The 26,293-nt window shown below is 42.2% G+C and overlaps 1 protein-coding gene across 2 annotated transcripts in view; it reads left to right on the top strand.

Annotated features, from left to right (window-relative positions):
• LOC104642371 (junction-mediating and -regulatory protein) overlaps positions 1 to 26,293 on the top strand; it is a 134,035-nt gene that overhangs the window by 43,034 nt on the left and 64,708 nt on the right. For both annotated transcript variants that reach the window (XM_075738885.1, XM_075738884.1), the window contains exon 2: positions 5,209 to 5,382. In XM_075738885.1, coding sequence (XP_075595000.1) covers positions 5,209 to 5,382 — 174 coding nt within the window. The remainder of the gene's footprint in view (positions 1 to 5,208; positions 5,383 to 26,293) is intronic.

The following is a 26,293-nucleotide window of genomic DNA, read 5'->3' on the forward strand; positions in this document are numbered from 1 at the left end:
CATGGGACCTGATGAGAAGTGTCTGCGGGTCCTGAGGGAACTGGCGGATGAAGTTGCTAAGACACTCTCCATCATATTTGAGAAGTCCTGGCAGTCCGGCGAAGTTCCCGCTGACTGGAAAAGGGGAAAAATAGCCCCCATTTTTAAGAAGGGGAAAAAGGAAGACGCAGGGAACTACCTGCCGGTCAGTCTCACCTCCGTGCCTGGCAAGATTACAGAGCAGACCCTCCTGGAGACTATGCTCAGGCACATGGAAAATAAGGAGGTGATTGGTGACAGCCACCAGGGCTTCACTAGGGGCAAATCGTGCCTGACAAATTTGGTGGCCTTCTATGATGGGGTTACAGCATTGGTAGACAAAGCATGAGCGACAAACGTCATCTACCTGGACTTGTACAAGGCATTTGACGCTGTCCCAAATGACATCCTTGTCTCTAAATTGGAGAGACATGGATTCGATGGATGGACCACTCGGTGGATAAGGAATTGGCTGGATGGCCGCCCTCAAAGAATTGTGGTCAACGGCTCAATGTCCAAGTGGAGACCAGTGACGAGTGGTGTTCCTCAGGGGTCGGTACTGGGACTGGCACTGTTCAACATCTTTGTCGGCGACATGGACAGTGGGATCGAGCGCACCCTCAGCAAGTTTGCCGACGACACCAAGCTGTGTGGTGTGGTCGACACGCTGGAGGGAAGGGATGCCATCCAGAGGGACCTTGACAGGCTGGAGAGGTGGGCCCGTGTGAACCACATGACGTTCAACAAAGCCAAGTGCAAGGTCCTGCACGTGGGTCGGGGCAATCCCAAGCACGACTATAGGCTGGGCAAGGAATGGATTGAGAGCAGCCCCGAGGAGAAGGACTTGGGGGTATTGATTGATGAGAAGCTCAACATGAGCCAGCAGTGTGCACTTGCAGCCCAGAAAGCCAACCGTGTCCTGGGCTGCATCAAAAGAGGCGTGACCAGCAGGTCGAGGGAGGTGATTCTGCCCCTCTTGTGAGACCCCACCTGGAGTACTGCATCCAGCTCTGGGGGCCCCAGTACAAGAAAGACATTGAGCTGTTGGAGCGAGTCCAGAGGAGGGCCACGAAGATGATCAGAGGGCTGGAGCACCTCTCCTATGAGGACAGGCTGAGAGAGTTGGGATTGTTCAGCCTGGAGAAGAGAAGGCTCCGGGGAGACCTAATTGCAGCCTTCCAGTACCTGAAGGGGGCCTACAGGAAAGCTGGGGAGGGCCTGTTTATGAGGGAGTGTAGTGACAGGACAAGGGGTAATGGGTTTAAGCTGAAGGAGGGTAGATTTAGATTAGATGTTAGGAAGAAATTCTTTACTGTGAGGGTGGTGAGGCACTGGAACAGGTTGCCCAGAGAGGTTGTGGAGGCCCCATCCCTGGAAGTGTTGAAGGCCAGGTTGGATGGGGCTTTGGGCAATGTGGTCTAGTGGAGGGTGTCCCTGCCCATGGCAGGGTTGTTGGAACTAGATGATCTTTAAGGTCCCTTCCAACCCAAAGCATTCTATGATTCTGTGATAACACTGAATGTCTGTATTGAGAATTAATCATGAGTGGGGCATAATATATGCGATAGGAATTGTTCGTGTATTTTATGCTAACACCTTGAAAACTGCACAGTTTTAATGTACCAGTTTGTTTTAGGCATTTGGGCAGATTAACCAATATCTCCATCTTACTAGAAGGTATTAACTGAATTTTCATGTTTTTAATATAGCATATCATCTAGGCACTACCTGTGTGAAAATTGGAACATACTTATTTAAACTACCTGTGAGTCTATGGAGGGCCTGATTTGCATTTTGACATTATTAATTCAGTGGATTTTTGCTAGATTCAGCATTAGTGTTATCTGATAATCTGAATACTGTCTGGATGGCAGGCCGCTAAACCAAAATGCTTCACCTGATCTAGAACAGGAAAGCTTCCATCAAACTGCTTTATAGAGCAAAGTGGGAGAGGTCCTCTACACAGCTACCTTATCACCATCTGTGAGGCTCTGATAACAAGTGAATGTCGCAAACACCCGTTTTGACATGGACAGGGATGGGCTGATGATGATTAGGGAGTGTTGAACAAAAACGGAGCCTGCAGAGGCAGGATAACATCTTGTGAGACCACTCCTCTATTCCTGAAACACGTAAACAATGACCATCTGTACCCTGTGCACCATGTGCCTGTGACAGATCACCACTCGCTTGGTCAGCCCTGAAGGGGGGGGGCAGTGAGTCCCCAGGACCCCCACAACCCACCGACTCATTTCTAGAACATTTCTGAACATTCCTGAGCACATACTGCGCCTGCTCAGTGATGACAGACCCCCGCCTATGGGGCAGGCACATCGGGTTATAAAAAGTGGAAACATAAATTTTCGGCGCGCGCCCACCACCTGAAGACTACAACTACGAGCTGAGAACATCGCTGGATCCGAGGGTGGTGATATCTTTTCTCTCTCTCTCTTTTCTTTCTCTCTTTCTTTTCCTCTCTATCACTCTCTTTGTAACTTAATTTTCGGCACATTAGGGTAATATTGTCACACATTTTGCTAAATGCTTACCTTTCATAGTTCTGCTAAATTTTGAGCATTGTTATGACCTTTGCCAAGCCTCTATCTTTTGTAGTTCCACTGAATTTTAAGTAAATTTATAGTTGGTTTGAACCTCTGAAGTAATTGTCGTTACTTCTCATTACCACGCAGAGAATTAAAAAGTTAACCTCACCCTCACCCTCTGAGTGGGACGGGACACCATCCGTCTCCTATGTCAGTGGCCCATTTAGGGCTGGTAGCACTAAAGCAGCCTGGACTCTTCATCAGGCTTACAAGGCTCTGTCTAGAAGTGGAATCAAATGTATCAATCTTCTGTTCACACCATATTGGTGAAGACTATTCTTCTAGTGGTAAACACATCAGTTCCAAAAAGTGACAGAATAGTTTGGCCCTTCTGTATTCCCTTAAACATTGTATATCATAACTATAATTTCAAATGCATGTCATAATTTCTCTGTGCTGTTTGTTTTTCTTTTCCAAAACTGGAATTTTTCATACTTCTTCAGACTCTTCTTTCTCTCATATAGCTTTTAACCCAAATGAAATTTGAGGCAGCAATTTTATGATGTTGATCTGACAGGACAAAATAATTTCCATGTGCTTTTGAGCTGGTTTGCAACCTTTGTAGAAAAGGTTAATGTTCAAATGTTTTTCCCCAAAACACTGTCTGAATGAGCCTTCATAAGAACATATTAATAGATGGATTGGTGTAATGAGGCTGTCTGTAACCAGTGCTTGCAAGTTGGTAACCTTCCTACCTGTTTTGAAGAATATCCCTATTTCATAGCTCTTTGGTCTTTGCTTCAGACCAAATAAAGTGATACTCTTTTGTTTCCAAATCAGTTTTCCAGCTTTGTTATTTCTTTTCTGGCAACTGTAGTTTAAATTAAACTTCATCACCATTTTCATTCAAAAAGGTCTTCATTAGGAACAGGACATAGAATCTTTGTGGATCCTTGCCTTAGGAAGGAAGAATGGTTGCCTACCTTGTGTTAATAATTTAAAAACATATGTTCTGTATAAAGAACCTACCCTCGCTTGTATTTTTTTCATGGAGGGATTGGTATTTCTGAAGGAGTTGAGGAGTACCTCTAGCTTAGGATTGGAGAAACCCTGGCAATAGATCAAATAGAACTGGACATGGACAAGACCTTGAAATGATGCCCATTTACTTAACATCTCTATGTTCAGGAGTGTCATGATATTTCATTACTTTATCATATTGTTTCCAGTGATAGACATGATTTTCACTGAACAACCAACTAATTATAAGTAGATACTTGCTTTTAGCATCCTTAAAATGTCTTTGTACTATACTGATGGTCATAAAATTGAAACAGTCCTTCATTTCCTGGCACTTTTTAATTCCAACTTTTGCAAAGTTGTGACTGTCTTCCAAAATATCAGAACTATTAAATAGACTTTAAGAATGGTCTATTAAAAAAACCCCAAACAACTCTGTATTGTATTGTTAGGTTCCTGAAATGAGATTGATTTTCTTTTAAATGGTGATAAGTTTTCTCTAATCTTTGTAATTTTTTGTTCCATAGTGTTCCTAATCTATGTTAAGTTTAAATAAACTTGGACTATGAATATATGCTTTTGAGATGATAATATTAAAGGACAAGAGATTTTCACTTTGAAAATTACATGAGGGGGATTAATTTCAGATAATCTTGTCTTTGTAAATACATCGAGTACTCCACATGTCTGTATGAGATAGATTAGTTTTTGTTAAACAGTTGAATATTTTTTTAGAAATGGTAAAAGATTTCCAGCAGCATGTGAGGTCTGCCCGGGAAAATGCCCTAAACAGATGCAAAACAAACATAAATTAAAAACATATATTGTAGCAAATTTGTACAAACAAATGAATTTTCGGCTTCATGAGAACTAAAGGAAGGAATGGACAGACTTTGATGTTGTGTTTTCTTATATGAATTAAAAGATAAATTATTTTAAGTATTTTATTTAAAGCTTATAATACTTTGATAATTTTCTTTCTTAAAAAAACAACTAATGGAAACTTTGTAGATTTGAACTTTTATGCCTAAACTGTTTAGGGAAAAATAATAAAATGGAAGACAAAATTACCAGAAATGCAGATCACTTTTTTGTTTCACATAGATTCTTGTCTATGTCTAGATCTGTGTCTGGAGCTGCACTGATATAACAGGGCTGTGCAGATCCAAAGTACAGATAGAAAAAAATAGCAAAAAAAAAAAGCCTCGAAAGATCAAAATGTGACTTCTCTTTTGTCTCCTTTCCTATCACTACTTCTCCCCTCATACCTGAAAGTGGGAAATGTGTGAAGTAGCTTATTTGGTTACTACATTATAGATTCTAGTACTAAGTTGATTTTTGTGCTTTGTGCTCATACTCATTACCTTCCAAAGATTTTTGAAAAGAAAAAAGTAATAGGAGTGATGCACATTTTGAGTTAAGGTTATCAGAGACATGCTCATACTTGACTGGCTAAATTCAAGATGTGGGTGGGGTTTAAGATTTTTTTTTTGTATGTCTGAGTGATGATTTTATGGGATAGAGAAGATAATGCGAAAGGATAGACTAAAAAATGTTTTTTTAAATGACTGTCACTTTTAGCAGGAATGTTTGAACACATTCACTAAAATTAGTGCATTTTTTACAGCTTCTGGAAAAACATAAGAACACGGAAAGCATGGTAGAGCTGCTTGAACTGTATCAAATGGAAGATGACGCCTACAGTAGTCTTGCAGAAGCTACCATGGAGCTCTACCAGTACTTACTACAGCCATTCCGAGATATGAGGGAACTTGCGATGCTTAGAAGACAGCAGATAAAGGTATGGTAAAGGTACCGAACTTCTTATTAATGGGGAAATCATGCTTTTCAGTTACTGTTTACTACTTTTATTATGCAGTAATTTTTCAGAAAGTTCAGCAATCTGAAACTAACTCTGTGAGATAATGTAATGATATTTGAACTAAAAGTTGTACTTTTTTTTCCCCCAAATGATAAATGTTGCTGCATAGAGAATTGGGGTGAATATTTTTTCAGATATATTATACTGTTGAAGATTATGCACAACACATTTAATAGAAAGCTTTCTGCAGCATGATGAAATAGTTCCCATTTTATCTGAATTTGTAGCTGTAGCACAGGAAAAGATGATTTATTTTTTTATTTACCTTTTTTTCCTTATTTTGTCAAATGAGAAGATAATTATCGTATTGACTATGGAACATGAATTAAGAGTCTTTTTTTTCTTTCTCCTTTTTGTTTTTTTTTTAAATTATTGATCTCTTGGATTTCAGTTTTAAAATAGATGATAATTTCTTATTTTTCCTGAAAGAATAACCTTGGTAAACTTCAGAGGCATGTTCTGTAGTTAATTACTGCATCTAATGTACATTAAGTTCTCTTCCTCACTTGGCAATTTTTGAGTTATAAAATTTGGTCATCTGTATTATGTGGTAGAGAAATATACCATCTCTTTTTTTTCTTCTTTTCTTCTTTTTTTTTCCATTTCATTCTTTGAGAGAAAGCAGTACTTGTATCTATTATGATAAAATATATATTACACTGGGTAGCTAGGGTAGAGGAACTGGTTTATAAATAGAACTTGTGCATGCGATGGTTTGTGTTAACTTGCTGCATATGTTTTTCTGGAAGGCTTAATAATGGAACAAAGATCCTTAGGTTTCTATAAACCCTTATGACAAGGATTAGCTCCATTTTCATGCATAACAGGAATAATTCTGATGCTTACTATCTCAGAGAAATTGGAGTTGTGAACATATAATACTGTTTAAATATAAAGACTGACAAGGAGAAAGATAAAGTTTGGATATAGGGCAGAGTAAGGATGGAAGAAAATGCAGAATGAGTTGCTAAAATGAAAAAAAAATTACAAGGATAATTAAGCTTGAATACAAATATCAGTATTTAGTCAAGATTGCCTATGCCTTCTGTAATTACTTTATTTAACATTTTTAGAGTTTTTCTCTATTAGGTATCTGTCTTTGATTTGTGGGGAAGTTGGTTTAGTTTGTTTTTTAAGAATTTGGATTTTTTAATAAGTATTTGTGCTGATTTTGGCTGGGATAGAGCTGTCCTGGTTTTGGGTGAGATAGATAGAGTTAATTTTCTTTCTAGTAGCTGGTATAGTGCTGTGTTTTGGATTTAGTATGAGAAAAATGTTGATAACAAACTGATGTTTTTAGTTAGTATAGATACTACAACTACCTAGCAACGAGTCAAGGACTTTTCAGCTACACCTGCCAGATGCACAAGAAGCTGGGAGATCATAGGCAGGACAGCTGACTCAGACTGGCCAAAGGTATATTCCCTACCTCAGAACGTCATGCTCTGTCATGCTTCGTATATAACTAGGGAAGCTAGCTGTGAGGCAGATTCACTGGTTGGAAACAGACTGGGCATTGGGTTGATTTTTTTTATGCATGCAGTGAGCAATTGCATTTCAGCATCACTGCCCAGCATGGCAGCTGGGGGTCTTGCACATCATCAACTTGGGTGTGATGGTGTTTGTCTTCCCAAGTGTTGTGGTTTAGCCCTGGCTGGCAACTAAGCATCACACAGCCACTCGGTCACCACCTCTCCCCGACAGGATGGGGGAGAAAATTGGAAGAGTTAAAGTGAGGAAGGAAACTCATGGGTTGAGATAAAAACAGTTTAATAGGACAAACACAAAAAAAAGAAAATAATAATAATATTAATAATCATAATATGTGCAAAACAAGTGATGAACAGCACAATTTCTTATCGCCCGAAGTCGATGCTACGCAAGAACCCTAGCTGCCCAGCCTCCCAGCCTGCATGCGCAAGCAAAAACAAGACAAGGAATTCCTTCACCACTTCCCATCAACAGGCAGGTATTCAGCCATCTCCAGAAAAACAAGGCTCCATCACACGTAGCAGTTACTTGGGAAGACAAACGCCATCACATCAAAGTTGATGCTGTGCAAGACCCCCAGCTGCTGCGCAAGACCTCCAGCTGACATGCCTCTCAGCCCACCTCCCAGTTATAAACGGAACATGACTTCGTATGGTATTGAATATCTCTTTGGTCAGTTTGGGTCATCTATCCTGGCTGTGCCCCCTTCCAGCTTCTTGGGCTCCCCCTGCCTTCTCATTGACAGGGCAGTATGAGAAGCTGAAAAGTCCTTGACTGCTTGGCAACTAAAAACATCAATGTGTTATCAACATTATTCTCATCCTAAATCCAAAACACAGCACTACACCAGCTGTCAGAAAGAAAATTAACTCTATCCTTACTGAAACCAGAACACCAAGTAACCATTACAATAAATAAGAAGAAAGGAACACGAAAATCAACTTGTTTAGTAAAGGATGATGAAATAGGGCGATCACAAGAACAGGAGGAAGAGACAGAACCAGAGATAACCACAGGATCCCTATCCCTGAGTGAGCTTTGAGATATGCAAAAAGATTTCAGTCGTCCATTAGGTGAGCAACATGTCACCTGGCTGCTCTGATGCTGGGATAGTGGAGCCAGTAGCCTGGAATTAGAGGGTAGGGAAGCCAAGCAGCTGGGATCCCTGTCCAGAGAAGGGGGCATTGACAAGGCAATTGGAAAAGGGACACAAGCCCTCGGCCTCTGGAGCTGACTCTTGTCAGGCATGAAGGAAAGGTATCCCTTCAAAAAGATGCTGTATGTCACCCAGGCAAGTGTACCACCATGGAGAGAGGTATTCAGTACCTGAAGGATTTAGCCGTGTGGGAGATGGTTTATTATGACCCAGACAACATGCAGCTACCCACAGATCCAGATGAAGTCCAATGTACTCAACCCATGTGGCGGAAGTTTGTACGGAGCACACCACCAACATATGCAAAACCATTGCCAGTACTAGCCTGGAAAGATGAAGAAGCACCAACAGTGAATGAAGTGGCTGGCCAACTCCGGCAATACGAATAAAATCTTTCTTCCTCCCTGTGGGCCTGTGTCTCGGCTGTGGAAAGACTGTCCAAAAAATCTGAAAACCTGTTTGAGAAACTGTCCCGGGAGGTCCAGCAAGTCAAAGAGGATATGTCCAATTTTACCTGGTGATTACAGAGAGGACATGAGGAAGTGGGATGTAAAACCTACCTTGACCCTAGAGGCATGAGTACGTGAATTGTAAGAAAAAAGCAATTTCAAATGGGTGTTCTTCTCACTCTCCAGCGGGCAGTTCCCCAGACAGAGTAGGAGGACTGATCTTAGTTCTAATCTTATGGAAGGAACTTCTGATTCGTATTTAGAAAAAGTGAGTTGCAAGGATGAGATTGAAACCCATGTGCACCACACGAACCCGTTCACTGGTAACAAATATGATGACCAGGACTAGAGGGGCCCTGCCTCTGGTGCACAGTGTACCCTAATGCCATCGAACTATAAAGAGGCAGAACCCATCTGTATTTCTGGAGTGACAGGGGGATCCTAACAGTTGACTCTGTTGGAGGCTGAAGTGAGTCTAACTGGGAATAACTGGGAAAAGCACTCCGTTGTGACTGGCCCAGAGGCTCCGTGCATCCTGGGCATAGATTACCTCAGGAGAGGGTATTTCAAGGACCCAAAAGGGTACTGGTGTGCTTTTGGTGTAGCTACCGTAGAGATGGAGGAAACTGAACAGCTGTCCACTTTGCCCGGTCTCTTGGAGGACCCCTCTGTTGTGGGGATGCTGAGGGTTGAAAAGCAACAGGTGCTGATTGCTACCACAGCAGTGCACCGGCAGCAATACCTCACCAACAGAGACTCCCTGGTTCCCATCCACAAGCTGATTCATCAATTGGAGAGCCAAGGAGTGATCAGCAGAACCCGCTCACCCTTTAACAGCCCCATATGGCCAGTGCGGAAGTCCAATGGAGAGTGGAGGCTGACAGTAGACTATCATGGCCTGAATGAAGTCACGCCACCGACAAGTGCTGCCGTGCCAGACATGCTAGAACTTCAATATGAACTGGAGTCAAAGGCAGCCAACTGGTATGCCACAACTGATATCACTAATGCATTTTTCTCGATCCCTTTGGCAGCAGAGTGCAGGCCACAGTTTGCTTTCACTTGGAGGGGCATCCAGTACACCTGGAACCGACTGCCCCAGGGGTGGAAACACAGCCCCACCATTTGCCATGGACTGCACTGGAACAGGGTGTAAACTGCAGAACACCTGCTATACATTGATGACATCATCGTGTGGGGGAACACTGTAGAAGAAATCTCTGAGAAAGAGAAGAAAATAGTCCAAATCCTTCTGAAAGCCGTTTTTTCCATAAAACAAACTCAGGTCAAGGGACCTGCACAGGACATCCAGTTTTTAGGAATGAAATGGCAAGATGGGCGTTGTCAAATCCCAATGGATGTGATCAATAAAATAGCAACTATGTCTCCACTGACTAGCAAAAAGAAAACACAATCTTTCTTAGACGTTGTGGATTTATGGAGAATGCATATTCCAAATTACAGTCTCATTGTAAGCCCTCTCTACCACATAACCCGATAGAAGAATGATTTCAAATGGGGCCCTGAGCAACGGCAAGGCTTTGAACAAATTAAGCAGGAAATAGTTCACGCAGTAGCTCTTGGGCCAGTCCGGGCAGGACCAGATGTAAAGAATATGTGCTCTACACTGCAGCCGAGGGGAATGGCCCTACCTGGAGTCTCTGGCAGAAAGCACCAGGGGAGACTTGAGGTTGACCCCCTAGGGTTTTGGAGTTAAGGATATGGAGGATCCAAGGCCCACTACACTCCAACTGAAAGAGAGATATTGGCAGCATATGAAGGGGTTTGACCTGCTTCAGAAGTGATTGGTACTGAAGTACAGCATCCCCCTGGCACCCCAACTGCTGGTGCTGGGCTGGATGTTCAAAGGGAGGGTCCCCTCTATACATCATGGAACCGATGCTACGTGGAGTAAGTGGGTTGCACTGATTACACAGCAGGCTTGAATATGAAATCTCAGTCGCCCAGGAATCTTGGAAGTGATTATGGACTGGCCAGAAGGCAAAGATTTTGGAATGTCAGCAGAGCAGATGATGCATGCTGAAGAGGCCCCACCATATAATAAAGGACTAGAAAATGAGAAGCCCTGTTCACTGATGGGTCCTGTTGCATTGTGGGAAATCATTGGAGGTGGAAGGCTGCAGTATGGAGTCCTACACGACGAGTTGCAGAAGCTGCTGAAGGAGAAGGTGAATCGAGCCAGTTTGCAGAGGTGAAAGCCATCCAGCTGGCCATAGATAGTGCTGAAAGAGAAAAGTGGCCAATGCTCTCTCTCTGTACTGAGTCATGGATGGTGGCCAATGCCCTGTGGGGTGGTTACAGCAATGGAAGCGGAGCAACTGTCAGCTCAGAGGCAAACCCATCTGGGCTGCTGAATTATGGCAAGATATTGCTGCCCGGCTAGAGAAGCTGGTTGTAAAAGTATGTTTGTTATGGTTTGGCCTAGCAGGCAGCTAAATTAACCACACAGCCATTTGCTCACTCACTGCTCCCAGTGGGATGGGGGAGAGAAATGAAAATGTAAAAGGAAAAAACGAACTCATGGGCTGAGATAAAGACAAGTTAATGAGACAAAAGAAAAAAAGATAATTGTTGATGGATATTATATGTTTAATGTAAATAAGCAAGTTTTAATTACAGCAAATTACTTAGGATTATAATATGGTGTGGTTTGTGCTGTTTATTTAGCTTTACTTAGCATGAGCAGCTAGATTTGCTGAAGCCTTTAGGCCATGATAGAGTTTTTTTTCTTAGCAATTTTCCTAGCAGCTGGTACAGCGCCATGTTTAGTCTTTTAGTATGGGAAAGTGTTTTGATATCACACTGATGCTTTGGTACTGTTTTTCCCAAGTCTGGGACTCTTCAGTTCTCCATGTTCTGTCAGCGAATGCAGGTGCACAAGGAGTGTAAACCAGAAGATAAGGAGGCTCCAAGCTTTGGCTGAAACTGCAAATCAACAAGATAAGAGCCTACCTGCCTGGACACAGAAAAAGAATCCAATTAGATGTTAGAAGACCCCAAACCAAAAATCACCATTGGACTAAAAGACGCATAGCCAATGTGTGAAGGGCACGTGAGGGGCGAGTGTGTAGATCACAAGGGTATAATTGCCCAGGAATTTCTTTGTTCAGGGTCCCTCTCTTTGGAGGCACCCAGCCCGGGCTGTTCTTGCTGCTGTACCTTTTAATTAAATTAATTATTTTATAAAATATGACGCCTGAGATTCTGCTATGGGAAACTTGGAGTCAAACCGAAAAAAGGGGGAAGCGTGCCCAAGAATACGTGTGTACGTGTGTGGCACCATGAATGGTGCGTGAATGCTTGGGCAGCAGCTCCTCCTTTACACAGTAAGAATATACAAAACAAGTGCTGAACAGAATAATTTCTCACCACATCAAGTTGATGCTCCACAAGACCCTGAGCTGACTCACCTCCTGGCCCACCTCCGATTTATATACAGAAGATGACGTCATATGGTATGGAATAACATATAAGCACAAGCAATCCAGGAAGTTCCTAGAATGCATTGATGATAACTTCCTCCTCCAAGTGATAGAGGAGCCAACAAGGAGAGGTGCCATGCTGGGTACTCAATGAGTTCTCTGCCTCAGTCTTCATTGGCAAGTGCTTCAGCCACACTGCCCAGATCACAGAAGGCAAGGACTGGGAGAATGAAGAACTGCCACTGTAGGAGAAGATCAGGTTCGAGAATATCTAAGGAACCTGAAGGTGCACAAGTCCATGGGACCTGATGAGATGCATCCGTGGGTCCTGAGGGAACTGGCGGATGAAGTGGCCAGGCGACTCTCCATCATATTTGAGAAGTCGTGGCAGTCTGGCGAAGTTCCTGCTGACTGGAAAAGGGGAAACATAACCCCCATTTTTAAGAAGGGTAAAAAGGAAGACCCAGGGAACTACAGGCCAGTTCCTGTCTCACCTCCATGCCTGGCAAGATCATGGAGCAGACCCTCCTAGAGGCTATGCTCAGGCACATGGAGAATAAGGAGGTGATTGGTGACAGCCAACACGGCTTCACTGGGACTGGCACTGTTTAACATCTTTGTTGGCGACATGGACAGTGGGATCGAGTGCACCCTCAGCAAGTTTGCCAACGACACCAAGCTGTGTGGTGTGGTCGACACGCTGGAGGGAAGGGATGCCATCCAGAGGGACCTTGACAGGCTGGAGAGGTGGGCCCGTGCGAACCGCATGAAGTTCAACAAGGCCAAGGGCAAGGTCCTGCATGTGAGTCGGGGCAATCCCAAGCATGACTATAGGCTGGGCGAGGAATGGATTGAAAGCAGCCCTTAGGAGAAGGACTTGGGGGTATTGATTGATGAGAAGCTCAACATGAGCTGGCAGTGTGCGCTTGCAGCCCAGAAAGCCAACCGTGTCCTGGGCTGCATCAAAAGAGGCGTGACCAGCAGGTCGAGGGAGGTGATCCTGCCCCTCTACTCCCCTCTTGTGAGACCCCACCTGGAGTACTGCGTCCAGCTCTGGGTGCCCCAGTACAAGAAAGACATGGAGCTGTTGGAGCGAGTCCAGAGGAGGGCCACAAAAATGATGAGAGGGCTGGAGCACCTCTCCTATGAGGACAGGCTGAGAGAGTTAGGATTGTTCAGCCTGGAGAAAAGAAAGCTCCGGGGAGACCTAATTGCGGCCTTCCAGTACCTGAAGGGGGCCTACAGGAAAGCTGGTGAGGGACTGTTTATGAGGGAGTGTAGTGACAGGACAAGGGGTAATGGGCCTAAGCTGAAGGAGGGTAGATTTAGATTAGATGTTAGGAAGAAATTCTTTACTGTGAGGGTGGTGAGGCACTGGAACATGTTTCCCAGAGAGGTTGTGGATGCCCCATCCCTGGAAGTGTTTAAGGCCAGGTTGGATGGGGCTTTGGGCAATGTGGTCTAGTGGAGGGTGTCCCTGCCCACAGCAGAGGGGTTGGAACTAGATGATCTTTAAGGTCCCTTCCAACCCAAACCATTCTATGATTGTGTGCTCACGCTCTGCGGGTTGAACACATCAATCTCGAGGAAGTTGCTGGGCGCTCATTGCTGAAGCCAGTTCTGGTTTCATCACCTCTGCACCATATTTGGTTTCATCAAAGTTATTTCTTCATTAATCTGGATAATTCTTACTGTAATATTATTACTATGGCATATAGCAATCATAATAACGATGACATGCATTCTTATATAACAATTAATTTCATACAATTTAAAACATTGACTGTTCTCACCCCAAATCAAACCCCTGGAGATACACAACTGGACTGTCCCATCCTTCTGCATCACCCACCAAGTGCATCCAGGTCCTTGAGCAAAAGCAACCCCAGGTATGGGTTTCCTTTACCCAAAGTAGGAGTAACCCAGACTGTCTTCTCCAACATGTTCTTCATGTGCACTATGGGGACTTTATCTCTTTCTACAGTATGTAAAAGGTTTGATTGGGCAGGGCCAGCTCTATTGGTAGATCCCCTGGTGTTAACTAACCAGGCGGTCTTTGCTAAAAGTGTATCCCAGTGTTTGAAGATCCCACTACCTATTGCTCTCAGTGTAGTCTTTAATTAAATTAATTATTTTATAAAATATGACGCCTGAGATTTTGCTGCAGGAAACCTGGGGTCAAGCCTGAAGAAGGAGGAAGCATGCCCAAGAATACGTGTGTACGCGTGTGGCACCATGAATGGTGTGTGAATGCTCGGGCAGCAGCTCCTCCTTTAACAGAAGCTTGGCATTGTGTGTTACAAACATAAATAGCCTTTCCTAGAGTAGCCAGAGATATTCTCATGCAAGGGGAAGGAAAGCAATCAAGTTACCGTAATATTTTCATGAGAGGATCTAATTTTGTGGAAAGCAGACTGTCAGAAGGAGAATCCAGAAAGGTATTCAATGAACACACACTGCACTTAAACACACACTGTGTCATTAAAGGCAGGTTCTTGCTTCCCATCTTCGTTTCTGTTAGGTCAGTGACTTTCTGAGAGAGCCCACCTCTGAAGATTCCAGGTTATAAAAAACTGTCGTGGTTTAGCCCTAGATGGCCGTTAACCACCACGCAGCCGCTCGCTCACTCCTCCCCCTCCAGGGGGATGGGGAGGACAATGGAAAAAAAACCTCATAGGATGAGATAAAGAGAGTTTAATAAGATAAAAAAGGAAGATTATTATTATTAATAATAATAATACAAGAACAACAGGAACAACAATAATACCAGTGATGCACAAATGCAATTGCTCACCACATGCAAAAAGAAAAATAAAACAATCTGATGCCCACTCTGTTTCTGAGCAGTGAATCTGCCTCCCTGCTAGCCTTCCCAGTTATATACGGAGCATGACGTCATATGGTAGGGAATATCCCTTTGGCCAGTCTGGGTCAGCTGTCCTGGCTATGCTCTCCCAGCTCCTTTTGCACCTGGCAGGGCGTGAGAATCTGAAAACTACTTGATTTAGTGTAGACATTAACCTACCTAGCAACAACTAAAAATATCAGTGTGTTGTCAACATTATTCTCATACTAAATTCAAAACACAGTATTATACTGGTGGCTAGTAAGAAAAATTAACTCTATCTCAGCTGAAACCAGGACAGTATCCACCCCTTATTCCATAGCATCTACATCATACACAGGTGCTATAGTTCCCAATACATTCCAATTAATCACCATCACTTTTCCTGTTTTTTGATATGTACACACAGATATCATTCCCTTAGTCTATGTCCCTTGAGTTGAATTAGCCCATGACTTTGGGCTCCATCTGTCATAACAGTCTCTCAGAGCAGGAGAGATGGCGTGTGGTGTTAAATTGTTGCATGCTGCATCCAGAGCTCGTAGCTGATGTATCGGGTGCCATCCATGCTCACAGTCTGCAGGTTGAGGATGTCAATCTTGAGGAAGTTCTGGGGTGCTTGTTGCTGAAACCAGTTCTGATTTCATCACCTCGGCACCTTGTTCATTTCATCAAAGTTCATTCTCCATTAGGCTGGGTGATTCCTACTGTAATACTATTGTTAAGGTCTTATCATGGTTTAGCCCCAGCTGGCAGCTGAGCACCACGCAGCCACTCGCTCACCCCCCCTCCCTCGGTGGGATTGGGAGGAGAATGGGAAGACAAAGGCAAAACCTCGTGGGTTGGGATAAGGACAGTTTACTGGGACAGCAAAGGGAGAGGGAAATAACAACAACAGTACTTAACAGAATATACACAACTGGTGATACACAATGCAGTTTCTCACCCAACAACCGTACAACTCAGATCACACACTCAGACCAGTCCTGAAGCCGGACCGTCCCCGAGTCACACGTCCTGGAGCCGTGCCGCCCCTCCCCGACTAGCCCCCTTTTATGCTGAGCATGACATCACATGGTATGGAATACCCTCTTTGGCTAGTTTGAGTCACCTGTCCTGGCTGAGTCCAGTTCCAGCTTCTGGTGAAAATCAACTCTATCCTAGCCGAACCCAGGACAGGCATTTAGCAATCATAGTAGTGATGACATGCATTGTTATGTAGCAAACAACATCATACAATTTAAATCATTGGCTATTCTCACCCAAAGTCAAATCCACTTGAGGTACACATTGGACTGTCCCATCCTTTCTCATCATCCACCAAGTGCACCCAGGTCCTTGAGCAAAAGAAATCCCACAGATGAGTTTTCCTTTGCTCGAGGCAGGAATAATCCAGACTGTCTTCCCTAACATATTCTTTATATGCACTACAGGAACTTTCTCTCCTTCTACAGTACATAAAAGTTTTGACTGGGCAGGGCCAGCTCGATTGGCAGATCCCCTAGTGCTAACTAACCAGGTGGCCTTTGCTAAATGTGTATCCCAATGTTTGAGGGTCCCACCACCTATTGCTCTCAGTGCAGTCTTTTGCAGTCCATTGTACCTTTCAATTTTCCCAGAGTCTGGTGTGTGATAGAGGATGTGATACACCCACTCAATGCCATGCTCTTTGGCCCAGGTGTCTATGATGTTGTTTCAGAAATGAGTCCTGTTTTCTGACTCAATTCTTTCTGGGGTTTGCCTCTGCACTGCTAGTTACTCTGCTTCCATTGCTGCAACCACCCCCACAGGGCATTTGTCACCATCCATGACTCAGTATAGAGGTAGAGCATCGGCCACTTTTCTTGTTCAGCACTGTCAACACTTTCTGAAGCAGATCAAACCCCTTCGTAGGCTGCCAATATCTCCTTTTCCGTTGGAGTGTAGCAGGCCTCAGATCCTCTGTATCCCCGACTCCAGAACCCCAGGGGTCGACCTTGAGTCTCCCCTGGTGCTTTCTGCCAGAGAATCCAGGTAGGGCCGTTCTCCCCGGCTGCTGTGTAGAGCACATTCTTTACATCTGGTCCTGCCCGGACTGGCCCAAGGGCTACTGCGTGAACTATTTCCTGCTTAATTTGTTCAATGGCTTGTTGTTGCTCAGGGCCTCATTTGAAATCATTCTTCTTCCGGGTTACGTGGTAGAGAGGGCTTACGATCAGACTGTAATTTGAAATCTGCATCCTCATAATACCCACAATGCCTAAGAAAGATTTTGTTTCCTTTTTACTAGTTGATGGAGACATAGCTGCTATTTTGTTGATCACATTCATTGAGATCTGATGGTGTCCATCTTGCCATTTTATTCCTAAAAACTGGATCTCCTGTGCAGGTCCCTTGACCTTACTTGGTTTTATGGCGAAACCAGCTTTCAGAAGGATTTGGATTATTTTCTTCCCTTTCTCAAGAACAACTTCTGCTGTGTTACCCCATACGATGATGTCATCAATGTATTGTAGGTGTTCTGGAGCTTCACCCTTTTCCAGTGAGGTCTGGATCAGTGCATTACAAATGTGTTTCCAAACCTGTGGCCATTTATGCCAGGTGTACTGGATGCCCCTCCAAGTGAAAGCAAACTGTGGCCTGCACTCTGCTGCCAAAGGGATTGAGAAAAATGCATTAGCTATATCAATTGTGGCATACCAGTTGACTGCCTTTGACTCCGGTTCATATTGATGTTCTAGAATGTCCAGCATGGCAGCACTCATTGGCTGTGTGACTTCATTCAGGCCACGATAGTCAGTTTCCCCTCTCCATTAGACTTCCACACTGGCCATATGGGACTGTTAAAGAGTGAGCAGGTTCTTCTGATCACTCTTTGGCTCTCCAATTGACGAATCAGCTTATGGATGGGAACCAGGGAGTCCCTGTTAGCGCGGTATTGCCGCCGGTGCACGGTTGTGGTAGTGATCAGCACCTGTTCTTCGACCCTCAGCAACCCCACAACAGAAGGGTCCTCCGAGAGACCAGGCAAAGTAGATAATGGTTCAATTTTCTCCGTCTCCAAGGCAGCTATTCCAAAAGCCCATCGGTACCCTTTTGGGTCCTTGAAATGGCCACCAACAGGACCCATCAGGGAACAGGGCATATGGCTTCTTGTTTTCTGATGATAGTTTATTATACAGTGGGGCTTCTTCAGTGCGTGTCACCTCCTCCTCTGGCGACATTCCGAAACCTTTGCCTTCTGGCCAGTCTGTGATCACTTCTAAGAATATTGGGCAACTGGGGTTTCCCATTCAAGCCCACTGCGTGGTCAGTGCGACCCATTTACTCCACGTAGCATCAGCTGCATGATGTGTAGAGAGGGCCTTCCCTTTGAACATCTAGCCCAGCAGAGGTAACTGAGGTGCCAAAAGGAGCTGTGCTTCAGTACCAGCTACTTCTGAAGCAGCTCAAATTCCTTCATATGCTGCCAATATCTCTTTTTCAGTTGGAGTGTAACAGGCTTCTGATCCCCTATATCCTCGGCTCCCAAATAGTAGAGGTCAACCTCGTGTCTATCTAGGTGGTTTCTACCAGAGGCTCCAGGTGGGACCATTCTTCTTGGCTGTGGTGTACAGCACATTTTTTACATCTGGTCCTGCTCGAACTGACCCGACTGCATGAACTATTTCCTGTTTAATTTGTTCAAAAGCTTGTCTTTGCTCAGGGCCCCACTTGAAATCATTCTTCTTCCACGTCACTCAATAGAGAGGTCTTACAATCAGTCTGTAACCTGGAATATGCATTTTCCAAAACCCCACGACACCTAAGAAAGACTGTGTTTCTTTTTTGTTTGTCGGTGGAGACATAGCTGTTATTTTATTGATCACATCCATTGGGATATGACGATGCCCATCTTGCCACTCTGTTCCTAAAACCTGAATTTCCTGTGCAGGTCCTTTGACCTTACTTTGTTTTATAGGAAAACCAGCTTTCAAAAGAATCTGGATTATTCTTCTTCCCTTCTCAAACACTTCCTCCGCCGTGTTGCCCCACACAATGGTGTCATCAATATACTGCAGGTGTTCGGGAGCTTCACCTTGTTCCAGTGCAGTCTGTATCAATCCATGACAGTATTTTATTTTAATCAATTTAATTTTGTTTGCTGTTAGAATGAGATCAGAAGGAAATGAATTGCTTTGCCTATAATCTTTGAGAACAGTGTTTAGTGTCCTCCTCTTTTGGAGGAAGACATAAAAAGAATGGAAGATGTATAATTTGTGTGTTAAATTTTTGCTGTTCCTGTGAAACTTTAGGCAAGAGACAAGCCTACAGGAGGGAAGGGAGAAACAAACACCAAATTCTGTGTGCTCAGAGGAGGCTTATTAGAGTAGGACAGCTGAATTCTCTGCAGATTCCTTCTTTGAAAAAAAATAACCAAAACAAAAGTTCATAACAAAGTTAAAGCATTTAGAAGCTTGACAACACAGTTCAGTGTTGTCCATGATAGACGTCATTTCTTCTTTTTCTTTTTACATGATTGTGTGCTAGATTTTCAGGTGTATTTTGCCTCATTTAGTGTGAAGGATGGATTATTCAGTATGAGTGAAGCACTTAAATATTGCTGAATTTGGAAAACATAATGAAAAAGGTAGAAGATTATGGAAGGAGAAAAGGATGGCTTATTATGAAGTGGAACACAACTCTGGAAAAGTGACTTCTGCCAAAATTTCTATTTAATTATGTATTAGTCATCCGATCCTAGAACAATGTGTTTCAGCAGTCATGTTTCTCTTTTTTTTTTGGGCTCACAGCTTCAGAAACCTAGTTTTGTTTGTAGAAATTCTTAATATTTGTAAGTGCTGCTCAAATCCATGGGGACCATGGCAAAGTGCTTACCAGATATCATGCGTTCTTGAAAAAAGTGGACATTGGAAACACAGCAGTGTTTGGGACTTACTTTTTTTGTTTTTAAATAATATGGGAATAATCCTGCTCACCCCAAGACCTTTAGGGGGACACACAAATAAAAGCCAATTTGTAATGAACTATATTATCAAATTGAGAAATGCTCACCAACGAAGCAATTATGTACTCAGTTCAAGATTAAAATGTAAGATACGCTTACTAGACATATTCTGTAGGTCTAATATGACCATATTTTGTATGGTAAGTGTGAAAAATTGTATTGATAAGCCAGCCAAACACTCAGAACTATAATTATGTTCACGGAATGCTGGAGAAGGTATAATAAAGGAATTGAAGACAGTATTGTAATTTATGTATACATAAAAGCTGTGCTGAGTTTGTATAGGCATTTTTAAATGTCACTATTTCTGGACTGTTGCTGTTTTAGATACAATAATATGTAAAGACATTCAACCAGTGAGTTTTAGCATGTTAATTTCACTGTTTGCATTACTGGTCCATTTCTTCTGATTTCAGACTCTTGCATGTAACATAGGCATCAGGGAAGTGAAGCTTGATATTCAAATGCTGTATTATATGTTTTAGGCTATCTGTATATTTCCCCTGCAAATTTTTCATTTATCAAAATGGATCATTTCCCTGTGAAAATTTAGCAATTTTTTTGTATGTTAAAAATACGCATTGCCATAGCAGAAAAGTGGGAAGTAGTAGGTATCAGTAGCTGGAAACCTGAAGGTGAAATACTTCTCCTGAAATTTGGAAGAAGCAGAGTTAGCTACCTATGCTCTGGTGCCTTTGATTTCAGATAGTTAAATCTTATTTTTTTCAGATCCTCCATATATAGTGCAGTCGTCTTCTGAAAGTATGGAGGGAGCAGTTCTAGTGGTTGATATTTGCCTATAGAAGTTACTCTGACAGAGTAATAGGATCAAGCATTAAGGCCTTTAAGACCAAGATATAAAGTGGTCTTTGATACAGGTTACCAAATCTGGTTATTTGAAAAAAATCTTTCAGAAGAATAACTTCATGGGCAAAAACCCCAAACCTTTTATGTATGTACAGTTGTATTCACTGGCCTTCAGAGAGAGAAAGAAACTACCTTCTTATTTTGAATTTTTATGGTCTTATAATTGTGGACCAGTATTTCACAGTCATGGTGAGTAGACACTGTGTTTGATCAAACCCCAGATGAAATCAGTGGGAGGTTTTCTTTTGTTCATGCTTTTTTTTTAAATTTTTTAAAATGTACTTGGTATTAGACTATAGATAAAATGTAAGATAAATTGTTTTATAACATATATGTAGATGTCAGCAAAACTTTGACACAACCATTCTTGAAGGTCTGAACTGGACTGGATTTGCTTAACTGGCCACTGATAGTATCTTGATACAGGTGAGAGACTACAGTCATCATTACCTCTCAATTCATCTTCTTTACTCTTATCCTCAGAGACACACAATTTAGTGTTTTCTGCATGTTTAAAATCCTTTCAGTTTCATCAAGATGCCTTTTTGAATGTAGACTCTGATTCTGCATCTTTCCTTACTCTTTTCCCCCATTTTATTTATTTTATTTATATATTTATTTATTTATACAGTTGCTTCCAATTGTAATAACTAAGACTTGGAGAAAAAAAAAGAGACAGACATAAGGTAGGAATAGAGTGATTATCTCCCAAATTCTGTTACCTGAATGGCTTCAAGGCTTCCTGAGCTGATGGCTAATCTGAATCTTTGTTAATAGCCACTGATGGGTCTGTCTCTTTCTAGAATGCATATATACTTAGTGTCCATAATTAAACTGTGGAAATTATTGCCACAGAGCATGTAAGGTACATTTAATAAGAATTTAATTGGTTTTCCTTTACTTGCAGGCTGTTTTAAAGCACCACAAGTTTATTGAGAGGCTCCTATTTTTATTTTTTTTTAGTATGAGAAAGACCGAAAGAAATCATTTGATATTTCCTTCACCTTACCATTCATGATTTATAGATTTCTTTCTTATCTTACATGGATTGCATGCTTTCCAAACTAAGGTAATCAGATTCATTTACTCTGTCCTTGCACTGAGGCTGTTAGCAGGGAAATACCCTTATCATCCTCACTGCCATTCTGTAACTATTCTGATTCTACAGTATGTTTTTGAAAGGGAGAAACTAAATCTGCAGTGTTCAAGATGCAGGTATACCATGGATATATACAAAGGTATGATATTGTTTTCTATTTTGTGGGGGGTTGGGGTTTTGGGGGGGTGTTTGGATGGATTGGGTTTTTTTGTGTTTGGTTGGGGTCTTTTTAAATAATTGAAAACCTTTCCTCTAAAAATACTGAAAGGCAAGCCATTTTCAGAGAACTTCCCAAGATAATTCTCATAGCTTTTTCCTCAGGAGCAACAGCTAATTAAGTGCATACAAATATGCATGTATAATTTTGGAAGTTGTCATCACCTTTCTGCACACGCATTACATTTATTGACAATTTCACCTGCCATTTTGTTTTGTTATCCAGCCCAGCCTTTTGTAAGGAAACTTTAAAAAACCCAACATTTGGCATTCAAACGTAATGAGATTTTTCTACAAATTTTGTTAGTCAATTTTACAGTTGAACATCCAGAGCAGTTTTGTACTCCATTCACCTTTCAGATAGGCAGATCTAAGTGATCAGATACATGCCACAGTTTTATAGTCAGCCATCTCATACCAAGAGTTCAGGTTCCTCACTCAGACTACCAGCCTGCCTTACATCAGATCACCTGTTTAGAGCACTATTTTTTTAGAAAGCCCATAAAATCCTAATTTTAAGTCAGCAAAACATTTTGGTATGAGTTCACATGAAGAAAAGCTATATAATAAATCTGCAGGATTTATAGGTTAGAATGTAAACAGAAACTGGCATACAGCCCTTCCTAAACAGACTTTGAGACTATAAAGACTATCACAGCATAATTCAGCATATTATACCAGAAACAAGAAAGCAATAGTTTCAACAAAGTTTATTACCTTCATTTGCAAATCAACCATTTTGCATAATTTTAGATTACCATTTATTCCTTACTCTACAGGTTTTTCAAAAGCCAAGCTTATGTTTTCTGATGATGTGAGGATACATCTTCAGCTACAGATATACCAAAAGAAACTTAGGAATGCTGATTGCCATGCAAGTAATCTATACATTTTAATCAGCGCTGCTTTAGTGTCCTCCAATACACCTTATGTAGCTTTGTTTTCATGTTTTTCACTGCAAGACCACCATGCACTCAAAATATTATGAAACTTTAAAAAAAACCCCAAAAACCGCATGGTTCAAAAACCAGATCACTAAGACATCAGTTATTCTAGAGCCAATGATAAAAACATGGATTTAGTAATACAGAACTCATCCATTTGATGTATGGGAGCAAGACTACAAATTAAGAGTATGAAGCATTGATGTCCACTCCTTTCCCAAAAGCATCTTCAGTTGACTCTGAGAGATTTTTTTCCCCAAGTATTTCTCTTTAAGTATTTTTAAGTAATTCTCTCTACTTTGCTAGCTATCCTCATCACTAAACTTATGTTCTCCTTTGAACTTGTTTCATACTTCGTGAAAACTTTTTTTTTAACCAAAAGTTAAAATGTTCAGTGCAACATAATTTATTTCAAAGTATTTCATTTTACACAAATCAAAGTCAAATTAGCTATAAGGTTCACTATTGCACTTCATCACCAAGTATTAAAGCAACATATAAATCTGTAGATGTTTGAGCCAGAGTTAGATTTTTTAACTACATTAGTATCTGCTTAAAGGAGCTTGAAAGAGAAGCACAACATAGACTAATAAAGCATTCTACAGTTTCAAAAAAATGAATTTGATGAATTATCAAGCTATATGCTGCTCTATTCTCTTACTTCTGGTGCTAGACCTCAACATTAGCATATTTAAAGTCCTTAAAACCCCCTCACATTCAAGTGAATTAACATGTCAGTGAAGATAATAAATATGTATACAATGAAACTGAGTGCTTTTAAATATATTTAATTGTGGTGGGTTGACCCTGGCTGAGGGCCAGGTGCCCACCAGAGCTGCTCTATCACTCCCCTCCTTCATTAGACAGGGGAGAAAAGGTACAACGAAAAGCTTGTGGGTCGAGATAAGGACAGGGAGAGATCATTCACTAATTATCGTCACGAGCAAAACAGACTGAACTTAGAGAGGAAATTCATCTAATTTTTTACTAAGCAAAACAGAGTAGAGGAATGAGAAATAAAATCAAATCTCAAAACACCTCCCCCCACCCCTCCCATCTTCCTGGGCTCAACTTCACTCCCGGCTTCAACCTCCGCCCCCCACCAGCGGCACAGGGGGACGGGGAATGGGGGTTACGGTCAGTTCATCACGCGGTGTTTCTGCCGCTTCTTCCTCCTCAGGGGGAGGACTCCTCTCATCGTTCCCCTGCTCCAGCATGGAGTCCCTCTCACGGGAGACAGTCCTTCACGAACTTCTCCAACGTGTGTCTCTCCCACGGGCTATAGTCCTTCATGAACTGCTCCAGCGTGGGCCTCTCCCACGGGTTGCAGACCTTCAGGAGCAAACTGCTCCAGCGTGGGTCCCCCACAGGGTCACAAGTCCTGCCAGCAAACCTGCTCTGGCGTGGGCTCCTCTCTCCATGGGTCCACAGGTCCTGCCAGGAGCTTGCTCCAGCGTGGGCTTCCCATGGGCCACAGCCTCCTTCAGGTGTCTGCACCTGCTCCGGTGTGGGGTCCTCCATGGGCTGCAGGTGGAATCTTTACACCCCCTCATCCTTCCTCCGTGGGCTGCAGGGGGACAGCCTGCTTCACCATGGTCTTCACCACGGGCTGCAGGGGGATCTCTGCTCTGGCGCCTGGAGCACCTCTTCCCCCTCCTTCTGCACTGACCTTGGTGTCTGCAGATGTTCGTACATCTTCTCCCTCCTCTCTCTGGCTGCAAAAGCTCTCTCTAACTGTTTTTCTCTTTCTTAAATATGTTATCACAGAGGCGCTGATTGGCTTGGCCTTGGCCAGTGGCGGGTCTGTCTTGGAGCCGGCTGGCATTGGCTCTATCAGACACAGGGGAAGCTTCTAGCAGCTTCTCACAGAAGCCACCCCTGTAGCCCCCCCGCTACCAAAACCTTGCCACGCAAACCCAACACATCATTAATGTACAACTACATTTTAATGTTCTCATTTCCTGAAGATGAATTGAGAGGTAATGATGACTGTAGTCTCTCACCTGTATCAAGATACTATCAGTGGCCAGTTAAGCAAATCCAGTCCAGTTCAGACCTTCAAGAATGGTTGTGTCAAAGTTTTGCTGACATCTACATATATGTTATAAAACAATTTATCTTACATTTTATCTATAGTCTAATACCAAGTACATTTTAAAAAATTTAAAAAAAAAGCATGAACAAAAGAAAACCTCCCACTGATTTCATCTGGGGTTTGATCAAACACAGTGTCTACTCACCATGACTGTGAAATACTGGTCCACAATTATAAGACCATAAAAATTCAAAATAAGAAGGTAGTTTCTTTCTCTCTCTGAAGGCCAGTGAATACAACTGTACATACATAAAAGGTTTGGGGTTTTTGCCCATGAAGTTATTCTTCTGAAAGATTTTTTTCAAATAACCAGATTTGGTAACCTGTATCAAAGACCACTTTATATCTTGGTCTTAAAGGCCTTAATGCTTGATCCTATTACTCTGTCAGAGTAACTTCTATAGGCAAATATCAACCACTAGAACTGCTCCCTCCATACTTTCAGAAGACGACTGCACTATATATGGAGGATCTGAAAAAAATAAGATTTAACTATCTGAAATCAAAGGCACCAGAGCATAGGTAGCTAACTCTGCTTCTTCCAAATTTCAGGAGAAGTATTTCACCTTCAGGTTTCCAGCTACTGATACCTACTACTTCCCACTTTTCTGCTATGGCAATGCGTATTTTTAACATACAAAAAAATTGCTAAATTTTCACAGGGAAATGATCCATTTTGATAAATGAAAAATTTGCAGGGGAAATATACAGATAGCCTAAAACATATAATACAGCATTTGAATATCAAGCTTCACTTCCCTGATGCCTATGTTACATGCAAGAGTCTGAAATCAGAAGAAATGGACCAGTAATGCAAACAGTGAAATTAACATGCTAAAACTCACTGGTTGAATGTCTTTACATATTATTGTATCTAAAACAGCAACAGTCCAGAAATAGTGACATTTAAAAATGCCTATACAAACTCAGCACAGCTTTTATGTATACATAAATTACAATACTGTCTTCAATTCCTTTATTATACCTTCTCCAGCATTCCGTGAACATAATTATAGTTCTGAGTGTTTGGCTGGCTTATCAATACAATTTTTCACACTTACCATACAAAATATGGTCATATTAGACCTACAGAATATGTCTAGTAAGCGTATCTTACATTTTAATCTTGAACTGAGTACATAATTGCTTCGTTGGTGAGCATTTCTCAATTTGATAATATAGTTCATTACAAATTGGCTTTTATTTGTGTGTCCCCCTAAAGGTCTTGGGGTGAGCAG

Source organism: Balearica regulorum, chromosome W (genome assembly GCF_011004875.1).
Source record: "Balearica regulorum gibbericeps isolate bBalReg1 chromosome W, bBalReg1.pri, whole genome shotgun sequence".
Classification (NCBI taxonomy): domain Eukaryota; kingdom Metazoa; phylum Chordata; class Aves; order Gruiformes; family Gruidae; genus Balearica; species Balearica regulorum.